General features: G+C 36.1%; 1 protein-coding gene across 1 annotated transcript; it reads left to right on the forward strand.

The window, feature by feature from the left end:
- The first annotated feature begins 506 nt into the window (after positions 1-506).
- Positions 507-4,635, forward strand: LOC131635226 (uncharacterized). The gene is made up of 4 exons (XM_058905830.1): positions 507-2,140; positions 2,339-2,641; positions 2,985-4,191; positions 4,291-4,635. The coding sequence occupies exons 1-4, from the start codon at positions 507-509 to the stop codon at positions 4,633-4,635; spliced, it is 3,489 nt and encodes a 1,162-aa protein (XP_058761813.1).
- The last annotated feature ends 11,051 nt before the right edge of the window (positions 4,636-15,686 follow it).

The following is a 15,686-nucleotide window of genomic DNA, read 5'->3' on the forward strand; positions in this document are numbered from 1 at the left end:
GAATATGAAAACATCCCTCAGTTTTGTGACCATTGCAGAAAATTGGGGTATGATAGACAAGATTGTAAATTTCTGCAGAAGAAATCTGCTCAGCCAACTACAAGACACAAAACCACATATGTCCAGAAACAAAACACCAAACATCCTGAGGATGTGGCAGACAGAAATGAAAACATAGCCAAGGAGGTTCAACAGCTGAAGGATAATTCTCAAACTGATCCAATTATTTTACCTAATCCTCTAAACTTCATGTCTCAACCTCCGGAAGATTCAGGATCATAACCTTTTGTCTTTGTTGATTCAACTGCTGTTGTAGAATCATCACAAGCCAATGATGGTCCTTTTCTCTAAAACTCTTGGGCGGATCTAGCTGACTTAGAGGAAGAACAAGTGGATAATGATGGAGCTTTTACGAATGCGGTATCAATTCTAAAAAAGAAACAAGCAGTAAGAAGCAAAACGAAACGGGTTTCTAGGTCTCAAGCATGACCTGCTATATCTTTCCCATGACTTGCCTATATTGGAATGTGCGGGGTTTAGCTAATTCTCCTACAAAATTAGCTCTCAAAAGACTTATTCGTGTAAATAAACCGGATTTTGTTTTCATTTTTGAACCGTGGATGGAGGTGAAGGATGCTCTTATTAGATGGCTCCATAGATTAGGTCTTAAGCTTTTTGCTATCAACAATAAGGATGGCTTAGATCCTAATCTTTGGTGCTGCTGTCGCATGGAATTAGAGCCTCAGGTAGTTGCTGCTGATAGCCAGCAGGTCTTTTTTCTCTTAAAGATCCATGAGAAATCTTTTGGTATTTCAGCAGTATATGCTTCTACAAACATAGTGACTCACAGAGTGCTTTGGCATAACCTTTCTCATCTCCAAACTCAGTTCAACCTTCCTTGGGCTTTCATTGGAGATTTCAACTGCATTTTAGGAGCTCATGAACACTGTGGTATTAGGACTCCGGCTAGACCTCCGATAGAGGACTTCAACAATTGGACAAACCAGAATTCCCTTGTGCACCTTCTGACTGCTGGAGCCCTTTTCACGTGGAAAAATGGTAGAAAAGGTAATATGCATATTAAGAGGCGCCTCGATAGAACTATTTGCAATCAAGGTTGGTTAGATCTTTGGTTTAACAATTCCTGCAGAACCTTACCTCGGAACAAATATGACCACTTTCCTCTTCTCTTCGAATTCTTTTTAAGTGATGATAAATCTTCCTCTGTTTTTAGATTTTTGAGAACGTGGGCCTCTCATCATAGTTGTGAATATCTTATTGCTGATACTTGGAAAACTAGGGTGGTGGGATGCCCTATGTTCATTCTTCAAAGAAAGCTTAAGATTCTGAAATCTAGACTCAAAGATTGGAATAAATCCACTTTTGGGAATGTACATGATAATGTCAAAACAGCTGAAGATAACCTTAAAGAAATACAAGACAAGATTGTGAAGGAGGGTACTTTGGATGCTTTGGATGTCATAGAAAGGAATGCCCAAGATCAGCTTGACCTTGCCCTTCAAAGGGAAGAAATTTTTTGGAAGGAAAAGGCCCGTGTTAAATGGAAAGCTGAAGGGGACAGAAATACACAATTTTTCCACAGAATCGCTAAGATCAAACAAGTTACCAAGCGAATTTCTTGTCTGAAAGTGGATGGAAACTTAATTACGGACCGGGGACAGATTGCTAAACATGTGGTTTCATTTTACACTAACCTTTTTAACAAGTTTTTTGTGTTGCAGGATACGAGTCTAATTGGTGAAGTTATTCCTCACTTAATGATTGAGGAGTACAACTCGGCTCTCACCAAGCTGCCGGTTTTGGAGGAGGTTTATGAGGCGGTTATGAGTTTGGACAACGAGAGTGCCCCTGGCCCAGACGGTTTCAGCGGTTTCTTTTATCAAAAGTACTGGAGCATTATAAAAGAAGACGTCTTTGGTGCAGTTTTGCAATTTTTCAAAGAGGGTTGGATAATGCCTAACTATAACACCAACACCTTAGTTTTGATTCCCAAAGTTCCCAATGCAGACTCAATTGATCAATTCAGGCCCATCGCTCTTGCAAATTTCAAGCATAAAACCATTACCAAGATTCTTGCGGACAAATTATCCTTATTAATGCCTTTTCTTATTTCTACAGAGTAAAGAGCTTTTATCAAGGGAAGAAATATCAAAGACTGTGTTTGCATTACCTCTGAAGCGATTAATCTCCTCCAAAACCGTTGCAAGCACGACAACCTTGCCATCAAAGTAGACATCTCCAAAGCATTCGACACCCTTAACTGGGATTTCTTGCTCACGGTCCTCAAAGCTTTTGGTTTTGACAAAAAATTCTGCAGCTGGATTTCTGCTATTCTTCACTCGGCTGTTATGTCTGTTTCAGTGAATGGATTGCAGGCTGGTTTTTTCACTTGTAAGAGTGGGGTGCGTCAAGGCGATCCGTTATCACCTCTTCTGTTTTGTTTAGGTGAAGATGTTTTGAGTAGAGGTCTGACTAAGTTAGTGGAGAACAAAAAGGTGAAATTGATTAAAGCTTCAAGGGATTCCTATGTGCCTTCGCATGTCCTATATGCCGACGACATTATGGTTTTTTGCGAATGCGACAAAGGATCCATCGAGGCTCTAACAGCTATTTTTCTAAGGTATGCTAAAGCCTCGGGTCAACTTGTGAATCCTTCTAAATCAATTATTTATGCAGGGTCTATTTCTAGCCAAAAACACCTTCAGATTGCTTCCTGCCTTGGTTTCAACACAGGTCTAACACCTTTCACTTACTTTGGGGGCTCCCATTTTCCGGGGAAGACCTAAACCAATTCATTTTCAAGGAATTGTGGATAGAATTCGAACCAAACTTTCGGCTTGGAAAGCTAGCTTACTCTCTATTGCGGGCATACTGGTTCTTGTTAAATTAGTTATTCAGAGCATGTTGATTTACACATTGCTGATTTACTCTTGGCCTATTTCGGTTCTGAAAAACATTAATAGATGGGCTAGAAATTTTATCTGGAGTGGGGAGATTGAATCTCACAAAATTGTTACGGTGGCTTGGGATGATTGCTGCCGGCCTTTTGAGGAGGGTGGTTTGGGGCTTAGATCTTTGGTCAAGTTAAATGAGGCTGCCAACTTGAAATTGTGTTGGGACCTTTCCAATTCAAAGGAGCAGTGGGCCTGTCTTCTAAAAGCTAGAGTCTTGCGAGATGGAAAAGAGATTTCATACCATATTTTTCCATCTTTGTGGAGCAGCATGAGAGCTTCTTTGAAGGATGTTAAAGGCAATTCTAGCTGGCTGATTGGTAATGGTAACAGAATTAAATTTTGGTCTGATAATTGGAATGGTTCAGCTGTTCTCGAATCCCTAAACGCTACCGGAGGTTCTCACCCTTTCCTCAAAGACAAGGCGGCTGCATATATTCAAAATTGCAAGTGGAATTTGCCTACGGATATTACGGTTCGGTTTCCTAATCTTGCTAATCTCCTCTCTAATGTTCATCTTTCTGTTGTCCAAAAAGAGGACCTCTTTGTTTGGAATTCAGCAACAGACGACATCCTTACTTTGAAAACAACTTATGATTTCAAATCCTGCATTAATAACATTGTTGATTGGGGAAAGCTCATTTGGAATGCGCAAATTCCAGCCTCTTCATCTTTACTTTTCTGGAGGCTGCTCCACAATAAAGTTCCGACAGACGACAACATGGCCATTTGGGGGTTCCATCTTCCTTCGGTTTGCAATCTTTGCGGTGCTAAGGGTGAAAATGTTGAACATTTATTCTTCTCTTGCTCTTTTGCTGCTAAATTATGGAATTTTCTTTCGACTTCTTTGGCTCATAATTTCTCGGCTGTTCCGGATATTTGGTCTGCATACAACAAGCTCCATTCTGCTCAAAGTAAGGTAGTGTTGCAGGCTGCGGTGGTCAGTGTTATTTCTATGATTTGGATAGCTCGTAACGTAAGCCAGTTCGAGGACAAGAGCACCACTTGGTCTTTTTTTTTCAAAGAGGTCAAGAGGGATGCTGAGTATGCGGGAAACACTACTCCGAAAGTTGGTTCAAACTCGGTTTTGGACTTTCAATTCCTCAAAAGTTTCAATGTTAAAGTCAATCCTCCGAAAGCTTTTATTGTTAAAGAATTCTCGTGGCATCCTCCTGTTCTCAATTGGTTAAAATGTAACACTGATGGTGCGGCTACAGGGGTGCCTCAACGAGCGGATTGCGGTGGTATCTTTAGAGATCATACCGGAAAGCATCATGGCAGTTTCTCCAAATTCTTAGGTTCGGGTAATGCATTCTAGGCTGAATTATCTGGCGCCATTTTGGCTATCGAGATTGCTAGGCAAAATAATTGGACAAATTTATGGCTGGAATCTGGTTCAAAGCTGGTGGTTCTCGCTTTTTCCAAGCCCGAAATTGTCCCTTGGACTATTTGGAATAGATGGGAGAATGTCCTACATCATACTAGATCCATTAACTTTTTGACCACTCACAAATATAGGGAGGGAAATCATTGTGCTGATAGGCTTGCTAACATAGGTTTACATATACAAGATTTTGTTTGGTGGGATGTTGTTCATAGGGAGATTCTAATGCAGTTTGCCAAAAACTATATTGGCCTTCCTAATTATAGAATTTCTCATTAAGGGGTTTTGGTTTGGTCTCCCCTGGCATTTCTTGCTCTGTAACTTCTCTCTTCTTTTTTAATATTTTTTGTGGTGGGATTTATCCCCCTTGGCTTAAAAATAAATAAATTAATATCAAGAGAGAGAATTTATAAAATCTAATGAAGAGTGTGTTGCCACCTCATTCGCGTGAGTTTAACGAACATTACATTCGTGATGTATACCATTATCCTTTGAAAGAGTAATATTTAGAATTGTTTTGTTGAAATAGAAATGAGAAATTCTTTCACACATGCAAAAGTTTTGCCCATAAAATACTGATGGCACTACAAGAAATACTGCATTTTGCCAGGGGTTAAACCCCTCACTAAAGGCAAAAACCCCTCACAAATGCACAATTTGCGAGGGGACAACTTCCCTAGCAAAACAGGGGGTCGCAAATCCATTACCGAGGGGATAAACACTTCGCTAATTTGCCAGGGGTTACCCCCCTCGCTAAATGCAAACTCAAAAATCTGCTCTGCAGGCTACAGCAATAGGCACCAGCTAGCAGTCTGCACATGGGCAGACTGTGTCAGATATTTTGCTTGGGGATTAGCCCCTCGCAAAATGCAGGATAAATTTTTTTGCTTGGGGACAAGAGCAGGAGTGGGTCAATTTGCGTGGGGTAGCCCCTCGCTAATTTCCTACTGGTTTTTTGGGAGGAGTGACCCCTCGCTAATCTCTGCCTCAGATTTGACTTTTTAGCGCCAATTCCGTTTGCCAGAGGATGCCCCTCGGAAAAAGCTTTTTTCAAATTTTAAAATTTCCCTCTTTCTAGCTTGCGAGGGGTTACCCCAAGCTAATATTTTTTTCTTTCTGCTTTTCTGAATTGCGCTTTGCGAGGGGCTTTACCCCAAGCAACGTTAAATATTTGTGAAGTGTTTTACCCCTGGCTAAATTCCCTGGCAAATTCAACTATTTCTTGTAGTGTGGAAAAAAGGGATGACGTAATCATAATTGCAATGCATCTCTTTACTATCTCTATAGGAAAATTCAAAATTTCAAAAATACAATATGATTATGATAATGAAATTATTTATATTTACATAAATAGATAAGTGTCTAGTAGATTTTAAAAAAAAAAATTATGACATATGATCTAACATCTTTTACTAAATAAATTTATAGAAAGACCTAAGTATTTTTTATTTAATTTTTTTTAAAAAAATGGTCTAGCTTTGACCTATACAAGTTAAATCATGTGTTCTTGTTAATTGATACGCTCTATTTTCACCCTATTTATTTATATCATTGAATAAGTTAAAAACAAGCATAAAAATAATATTTAATATGGGATTAAACCAAGACAATATGTCTTCATATAAAGCTAAAACCACATATTATTTTGACTAAATTACAGTTTAGTCTTCCTATTTTATCCTCCTCGTGAAATCAATCATTTTATTTTGTTTTTAAATAGTTTTTCTCCTTCATCTTTAATTTTACTCCAACAAATACTAAAGTGTATTTTTTTAATATGTGACACAATTTTTATGACATGACATGAAACCGTTTTGTTTTTTATTTACCAAGTCATCTTTTTACTTTAATCCTTAATATATATTATTATATTAAAAACATTAAAAATCATTTAAATTATTATTCATGTCATTTTAATTTATTCCAACCAAACCTAACTAACGGTGTATATGTCTCATAACTCTCGTAAATTATAGTCTAATGTTTCTTATCGTGTAAATCTAAACCGTAACAGAACCATCAACTGAAATTGAAGAGAAAACACCAACATCACCTCCAAGTTATTACGTAAACCTCTTTATGATGTACAATCAATTGCATATCAATGGTTTTCTTTTCAATATCCTAAATTGTACAACTTGTATCGATAATGGAAGTTCTAATTTGCATAGGTTCGGGTCATTCTAGTCATAAGAAGTAATAGAACCATAATACTAATTATTTTTGTTACTATTAAGAAGGTTAATCAGTTCACGCGTCACTGCGACTCGTCAAAATCGGCAATCCGCCATTTTCAGAGAAAATTGCTTAAGCTAGTTTAGGCATTTTTTGGAGTCCAAGAAACAAACTCACACGTTCACCGAATAGACTGGCTCTAGAAGCGAGAAAGTCTCCACGTCTGAATGTCGCGGGTAAACATGGGAGACTGATTTGTCTTCCCGAGAAATATCAACACGAAGTGCATTAAATGCTATATGTGCCTCTTCTCCTCAAACACCAACAGAGCCTCTCACCTCACGTGGCCTGATCCCATAAATAGCCTAAAAAACCATCGTACATGGCTACTCGCCGCCGTGAGCTAGTCCTCACCCCCATTGTGTAATTACATACTGAGGTCTCTAAGTATCTCTGCCCTTGTAAGGGAAACACACACAGGCGTACTATTTGGACAATACATTATCGATTACTGATTAATGAATTTCTTTTCATTAGACAGATGTCCTCCACATGTAGGTGACATTGCACCAAAATGGTTTAACAATTACTTGTGTTATTTTTTTTCTTCTTATTTTCTTTTTTCTTTTACTTCATTATATTGTCCTGTATATTGTATCAATATTGTGCGTGACATCTTGTTACTGATCCTCGTATTGTGGTTGGGTGAACTATATGGTTTCATCTATATTTTGTTCACAGTGGACAATGCCAAAGAAGGAAGATATGTGAATCAAAAACCAATTATAGATTGTGCAAACTAAAATTATTGGAAGGCTCGTATGGTTGTCTTTCTCAAGTCAAATAACAACCAGACTTGGAAACAGTCACACAATAATGGACTCCTCTAAAGATTATAGGTGAAGACAACTCTAAAACTGTGAAGGATTAGATAGCTGTTGAAGATTAAGAAGTGGTTATAAGTTATCGTGTTTTGAATGTTGTCCACAATGGAGTTGATAAGAATATATTCAAAATCACCAATACTTGCACTAGTGATAAGGAAGCTTTGGAAACTCTTGAATTTTCTCATAAAGGTACATCCAAAGTCAACATGTCAAGTCTTCAACTTCTCACAACAAATTTGAAAACCTAAAAATGAAACGACGAAACTATATCTGAATTCAATGTCCGACTCCGTGACATTGCTAACAAATTTTTTTCCTTGGTGAAATGATGTATGAAAAACATCTTCTAAGAAGTATCTTTAGATCTCTTCTAAAGAGGTTTGATATAAAGGCCACAACCATTGAAGAAGCTCAACACATTTCCAAAATAAAAGTTGATGAGCTAATTAATTCCCTACTCAAATTTGAAATGGCTATAGATGACAAATATAAGAAAAAGAGTAAAAACATGGCATTCAAAGTGGATGCTATGATTGATGGATGCTAAAAACATGGCATTAAAAGTTGTGTGTTCTGATTGTACTGACTACTGACACTAACCTTTGTGTTGTGTGTGCTGAGATTGATGCTGCATTACAGGTTGTGTGTGTTGAGATTGATGCAGCAGCTTCAACGAAATTCTGGAAAATATGTGCTCCGAATATGACTTTGACTCCAACACGAAAGTTGTAGCTCTTCCTCTTAGCTTTCCGACGATTATTAGAACGCCTCAATCGGATTTCCGCAGCTCCAGTTATGATCATTTTAGTGCATACTGCTAATACTGAAAATAAAGTGCAAAATCAAATTAAACAAAAATAAACTAAATTAGAAAAACATTATAAAACACAAAAGTAAACAAAGAAAATCAAAGAAATGCTTAAGAACAAACATAAAAGAATGTGCATTCAAATGCACTGATCAAATTCCCCCACACTTGAACTTTTGCACTCCAAGCAAAATAAAATCAAAACTAAAAAAAAACACACAACAACATTTACTCATTCTGGGCTACAAACTCTTATGCGGTTAAGGTTGCATCAATAGGTACTAATCTTGCACACTAAGGATATTGTAGGAACACAAATACGCAATTGTGCGGTCGTAAGCCTCCTGAACACACAAACCACTTCGAATCATGTTATTATGCCAAAACTTGACTTAATCATTCTCCTTTTTACTCTTTTTCGTTCTGGCGCAATCACATTAAGCTCGTTATCTCCATACACTCATATTAAGGCTACCGGTTTGTGACTCTGATTCTTTTTTTGCATGGGGTTCTGGTACCTAAGTGGTATAACCCTTTGCTTACCCGATTGTAGTTGCGGGGAATCGGACCGTAATTCGCCCTACCAAGTTCAGCACCAGAAACCTCTGAACCAACTAACAATGGGTCTTAAAATCATTTTTTCTAGGTACTACAACCGTTGGGTTAATGACCGGGTGAGGGTCACCAAACTTAGAAGGTGCATTCCTCTTTTCTTTTTTTTTTTCAAATAAAACTTGGATCACTCACTTATTTTCATCGGCTTCCTTGCGTAGAGCATGTGTGAGATGGTGCCGACTGCAAAGATAAATTACTCAAGAGAAGAGTGAGAATTCAAGGTTATGTCATAATAAGTATTCAAATTAACTTCCATATGCAGGAGACTTATGGTGTTAATACGATACCGATCTTGTGAACTTTTCCCAAGTCTCCACAACTAACCACAAATTAATCTATAGCCTAAAACTTTCAAAAAAAACATTTTTTTCTTAAGAACTAAAAACAAAAACAAAAACAAAAAAAATTGAAAGAAAACAAAACAAATAATTGATTCCCTCCCCCACACTTAAGACATACATTGTCCTCAATGAAAGAATATAATTATAAAATAAGAGAGGGAGGAAAGAACACACCCAAATAGTCAAGGAGGATAAGTGATCACATAAGCAGCCTTTCTTAAAGAGAGATCTTCTACATTCTCTTCTTCCAGAGTGGGGCTCTCATGGCGTAGCTTTGGGTAATGTCCATTGAACTTGAAATGTTTATTAGTCCATTCGTCTTTTATTCCAGGATCAAAGAAGAATCTTCGATAAATAAAAGTGTCGAATGGGCACGTGATCTTCTTTTCCACAACATCAAAAATCAAAAGATTGAGGGGCTGCCTCACTACTTTTGTTTCATCTTCCCCTTCAAATGAGTTCCTATGCAAAATCGTAGATGGGCTAATATTAGAAATTTCAGACAAAGTCCATCCAATCACCTTCTTATGCTTCTTCAAAACCTGCAACAGCTTATTTTCTTGATCAACATCAAGGTTAGAAGAAATTATAACCGGGAGTTTTTCATTACTCTAAATAAGCGTATTTCAAATTTGCATGAAGCTGCTTTAGCTCGGGAGAAGGTGGCTGCTCAATGGAAGGAGTGCTTGGGGCAGCCGGGATGTCAAGAGTATCAGCTGCATGAACACCTTCGCCGATAAGAATTTCACCTGTAGTAAATATGTTACCCTGCAAGGCAACATCAATCTCAGCACATACAACATAAATGTTAGTGTCAGTACAATCAGAACATGAGTAAACATCATCAAAATCAGACAGTGATGGAAAATCAGATGCAAGCAAGTCATTACAAGTATCATCAACATTTTCAGAAAGCAACTCTATTTGAAAAATAGAATGCTCTTCTAAGGGTTGTTGGTTTGATCCTTAAGCTTGCTGCATGGGATTCATCAAAGTGGCAAGATGTCCAATTTGTGTTTGCAAAGTATGAAGAGTATATTCTATTTGTTGTTGATACTGGAGATTATTTGCAGCCATTTGGTTGACAAGGTTCTCTAGTGAAGGTTCAGAAGGTGCAGAGCATACAACCTATAATTCATTCAAATGCTTATGCGGATCCTCACCTGCAAAACCATTAAACCTAGACAACAAATGTGTTAAACCTTATTCCAATCAGGATAGTCAATACATAAACCATTATAATTCACATTAGGGACAACCAATTGCGTCAAGTTCTTTGTTCAGCCATGGTTTCAACAAATACAGAAATACCAATTATGTCCCAAACAGGCAGAAACAAATAGAAAGAAGGAAAACGATTAAATTAAACTGAGAAAAATATAAAAACACAAATTTTCATCTAATTAAGACAAATAAGAATTTTGGGAATTTTTTTGGATTTTTTCGAAACTGAGAAAACAGTAAAAAAATTATTTAAAAATAGAAAAAAGAGAAATTTGGGGTCGATTTTTTAACAAACAGTATTGATCGCACGATTTTTTTACTTCCAGTAGGCAAAAATGTTTTACAATGGAACACAATTTTTCCAAAAACTGAATTTTTCAACTCTTAACGCAGATTGGCCAAAACCGTGAGGAAACTACGGCCTAAACGCTAAACCTATGACTCTAATATCAGTTAATAACGACAAGAATCCCCGGCAATGGCGCCAATTTGACCCGCTGTCGCACACGGCTCAAAAATAAGTGATTTTGAAATATAGTTACGGTAACGACAACTCGAGTATCGTTCTCAAGGATTCTTGTTTATCAACTAAATGTAAAGTCGAATTGGGGGGGGGGGGTTGGTTCGGTATTGTTCAAATAATTCATAGTATAAAATAAGTGATTAATAATTAAGCTAAAACGAATCAACCTACTACATCGGCTTCAAACTTATCATCAATTCTTAGAAAATTCCAATTCCTTAACAAGTTCGTTCCTATTCGATTATAACAACCACTGAAAAGCGCAAAAGAAATTATACGAAAGATGTTACTGGATTCCAGATTAAGCAAACGGATTAAAACTGTTACGAATTAAGCAAACGCAACTTTGATCGTTCGTGATAATATAAAAGCAATGTTAACACAAAATTGACTCAGGATCATCAATCGGCAATCGAATTTAAGAATTATATCCTATAGCAACAATCAAATTAAGCAAATAATTGGAATTATAGGAAGAATTCAAAGGAAACAAATTGACATGAAATTTATAAAAACCTCAAAGTGGAATCCGAGTCACAGCAGATTGATTCTTAGGAAATTAGTTCCTCGTTATCGTACATGCCAAGCGTATTTTTTTTGTGAAAAGTAAAAAGTGACAGTATTTTCGGCTGCCTAACCTAGGTAAAAACACACAAACCCGTTTCACAACTTAACCGGGTCGAATGTACGATCCATGCCCAATACAACTAACCCAAACAAAATATAAAAATAATGCAGCAGCTTCAACGAATTTTCTGACCTTGTTACAGTCCGAATTAGCTTCTGACTTCTTCATGAAAGTCACAGCTCTTTCTCTTAGATTTCCAACGACTGGTAGCACACCTCAATCTGATACTCCAAGCTCCAGTTATGATTTTTCTCGCGAAAGCTGCTAAAGCTGAAAATTAAATACGAAAAACAAATAAAGGTAAAAATAAAATAAATTATGAAAACACATTAAAACATAAAAATAATCAAAACAAACCAAGAAAATGCTTGAGTACAAACGTGGAAGGAGGTGCATAAAAATGCACTGATAAATAAAGATTCGGCTATTCTAGAGCAACATGTTATGCCAAATGTTCTAGACAATAATACTAACATCCTTCTTCAAGTAGTAGATGATAACTCAAAAAATGATGAAATCAATGCTCTAAAAAATAGAGGATTGACATAAAGGATACATAATAATCATCCCATCAAAAACATAACTGGAGATTTGAGTAAATGAGTTACAACTTGATCAAAAGAAATTTTCAATTATAGAGAAATGATATGTAATATGTGCTTTATCTCAAAAAAATGAGCCCAAAAATGTGAAAGAAGTCCTCAATGAGGAATACTGACTCAGCTAAATGTAGGAAGAACTTGTTAGATTTTAAAGAGTGGGGTATGTGAACTCATCCCTATATCTAACTCTGCCGATATCATTGACACTAAGTGATTCACAAGAACTAGTGTGGTGAGAATGGGAATGTTACAAGAAACAAAGCACAACTTGTGGCTCAAGGATATACGCAAATTGGAAAAGTTGACTTTGATCTCAAATTTCCCTTCTAAAAGCCATCATATTGTTAGTTTGAGTATATTGTCTTATGAAGTTCAAAGTTTACCAAATGGATGTGAAAAGTGTATTCCTTAATGGATATTTGGAAGAGGAATTTTTTGTTGAACACACAAAAGGGTTCATTGATCCATTTCTTCTAAATCATGTCTACAAACTTAATACTGCTATATATGGGTTAAAACAAGCTCCCAAAGCTTGGTTCGAGAAACTCATAGAATTCTCACTAGGCATGGATATGTTTGTGGGGGGGGGGGGGGGGGGGGAGGGATTGAAAAACCTATGTTTGTAAGGAAAGATGAAAGGAATCTCATGATATCCTATATCTACATTAATGATATTGCGTTTGGTGGAATGTCAAGCAAAATGGTAAAACATTTTGTTCAACAAATGCAATCAGAATTTGAGACGAGCTTGGCTGGTGAACGAACTCACATGCTTTCTTGGTTTTAAAGTGAAGAAAATGAATGATGGTATCCTTGTATCTTAGGGAAAGTATGCTAGAAATATAGTGATGAAATTTAGGGAGGATAATGTTAGGCATAAATGTACCCTTGATGCCACTTACGCAAAGCTCACTTAAGATAATCAAGGATGGATTATTGATCCATTCCTCTATAAGAGCATGATTGGTAGTTTATTGTATCTCACTATCAGGCGTCATAACATCAATTTATCTGTTGGTGTGTGTGCTTGTTATCGAGCCAGTCCTAAAATGAATCATATTACGTAAATTAAGTACATAAGTAGAGCATCTGACCATGGTCTTTTGTACTCTTCAGATATTGACTCCTTTTTTGGTACGTTGTTGTGATGCTGACTGGGTAAGTAATGATAAGGAAATAAAAAAGCCCTTATAGTGTATGTTTCTTCATATGAAAAAATATCATATTCTTTTTTGAAAAAAAAACATAATTGTGTCTCTCTATTCACTGCAGAGGTAAAGTACATTGATGTATGAAACAGTTGCACTCAACTTTTATGGATGAAGCAAATGCTAAAAGAGTACAATGTTATACGTGATGTCATAACATTATACTATGACACCGTGAGTGATATCAACATTAAAAAAAAATATTTTCAACATAGCCTTGTTGGAACAAGTCTGGTTTGTCAACTAATCCTTGCAGTATTGATTATAACAAGTACTCTTATACGTAGAACAAATTTGTAATCTAACTGTTGTTAAGTGTGCAGATCTAAAAGAAAGCAATTTTGACTCTGAAAAAGTCAATATTGAATATAACAGATGCTGAGCACACACCGTATTTATAGATCAGCATAATCTGAAGACTGAAGACGTCTGAAGATTTCACAAGCAAGCATACTCCAATGTAAAATAATGACTTTGAACTCTAAACAAGCTTCATCGCTATTTGTATGAAGCCTTTGATTCAAATGTAAAACGTCTAAAAGAATATCTTGAAGAAGCAGTAAATCAAATCAAACATTTGGGTTATCACGTTAATGCTCCACGTGAATCTATCCAGAAGATATATGAGATAAACTCTAACTCTTTGTGACTCTAATATCTTTAAGCTCCATTACTCTGATCAAGCTTCATCATAACCTATTATAAGCCTCTAACTCAAGTAGTTAGACGTGAATAAAAATAGTGACTACGACCTCTGATCAAACTTCATCTAATTCTATTAGAAGCCTCTCAATCATGAAGTTAAATGTGAATGGAATTTATGTGGAAATATTATACAATTACATGATCACGCGAATGCAGTATAACATCCTATCCACTACCCTATGAGACTGGATAGAGGATTGTACACTGTACCATTATTACTCTCACACGTCCCATCATCTATCCTAGTGCTGCAAGCGCCACTCTCTTGGCTACTAGCTAACGTCTCCAATAACTATTTATTGTATGGATACTCAATTTCACTTTCTCCAATGGATATATTTTCTTTATCTGTCTAAAGATAAATCAGAAGATTAAATAACAAGAGAGCAAGTATACACAAGAGAGTGAGAAGAACAAAAAGGTTGTAGAAAGGAACACTTACAAACGTTAATGCAGAAAGTGAAGGAAAGTTGAAGAAGAAGAAAAGAGTATATAGCTGCACAAGAGGATTATGCACACAAAAAGAAGAGAATATGCATGCAAAAACATATAAGGATGTGAAATGAATGGAAATCAGATTGAAGGAAATCAGTAAGGATATTCAATGAAGATATGTTAAGATTCATAAAGATGAAAGTAAGGAAGAGTAGGATAATGCCACTGGTACACAAGCAATAGTAGAGACAATCGTAAGAAGCTATGCAAAAGAAAACGAGAGACAAGGAAAATGTTGAAAGTGAGAATACCATATGAAAACCTTAGTCTTCTTCAAGTGATCAAGTTGAAAATCCAGGACAATGGTCACTAGATAGAAAGAATGCAAGAACTCTACAAAGAAGAATATTTCTGCAACAACAATGATAAAAAGAAGAAATCCTTCAAAGCTTAAATTCTTCATATCTTTCCATTGTGTTGACCTTGAATGTAATTTTGTGTATCTGCTTAACTAAGAAGCATTCTTATAAACAAAAATTTATTTTAACCAAGAATGGTTGTTTTCCTCGAGAGACCAGATTAGTCAGAACTCTTGAGATGTCAATGACTGTTTATCATTGAGGTTGTTTTCTTCAAAAGACCAATTCGGTCAGAATTCTTGAGATGTTACGCTGTTATAATTACATTTGACGCCAATTTATTCGATACTACTTTCATTGGTTTAACAAGAGTTGTAAGAAGTACAACTGTTGATGCTATTCTTGAAAGGGATATGTAAATTGTACTTCAATGTTGTAGTAATTTGGATTAAATTTAATATTTGTTATTTAAATTAGTGATAGGCCATTAATAGTAGTTGATAACACTATTCATATATAATTTAAAGTCTTTGATGCTTGAAATATGTGATTTGAACTTAAGTATTGAATGAATCATCTAAAAAAATGTGTTTAAGTCAATCTTATTTGATTTGATTAGAACTTAATAATTTAAAAAAAAAAACTCAAAATGTATTATTGGGCTCAAAAATAAAATCAGTCAAGTAACCCGGTTAAACTATTTGTATTAACCCACTATCCATCATAACCTAACCCGTTTAAATCCATTAAGATTACGACCAAAAATGAATTTAAATGACTCAACCACAAATTAGATCAGTTGAGACTTTTGGACCCAAAA

This window comes from Vicia villosa, unplaced genomic scaffold, assembly GCF_029867415.1.
Source record: "Vicia villosa cultivar HV-30 ecotype Madison, WI unplaced genomic scaffold, Vvil1.0 ctg.001450F_1_1, whole genome shotgun sequence".
NCBI classification, from domain to species: Eukaryota; Viridiplantae; Streptophyta; class Magnoliopsida; order Fabales; family Fabaceae; genus Vicia; species Vicia villosa.

Bases quoted from the DNA above. Each gene is read 5' to 3' on its own strand.
- LOC131635226 (XM_058905830.1), top strand. From the start codon at position 507: ATGACTTGCCTATATTGGAATGTGCGGGGTTTAGCTAATTCTCCTACA. The intron at 2,642-2,984 runs GTATGCTAAAGC...AAACATTAATAG, and splicing joins CTAACAGCTATTTTTCTAAG to ATGGGCTAGAAATTTTATCT. The intron at 4,192-4,290 runs GTGCCTCAACGA...AATGCATTCTAG, and splicing joins CTGATGGTGCGGCTACAGGG to GCTGAATTATCTGGCGCCAT.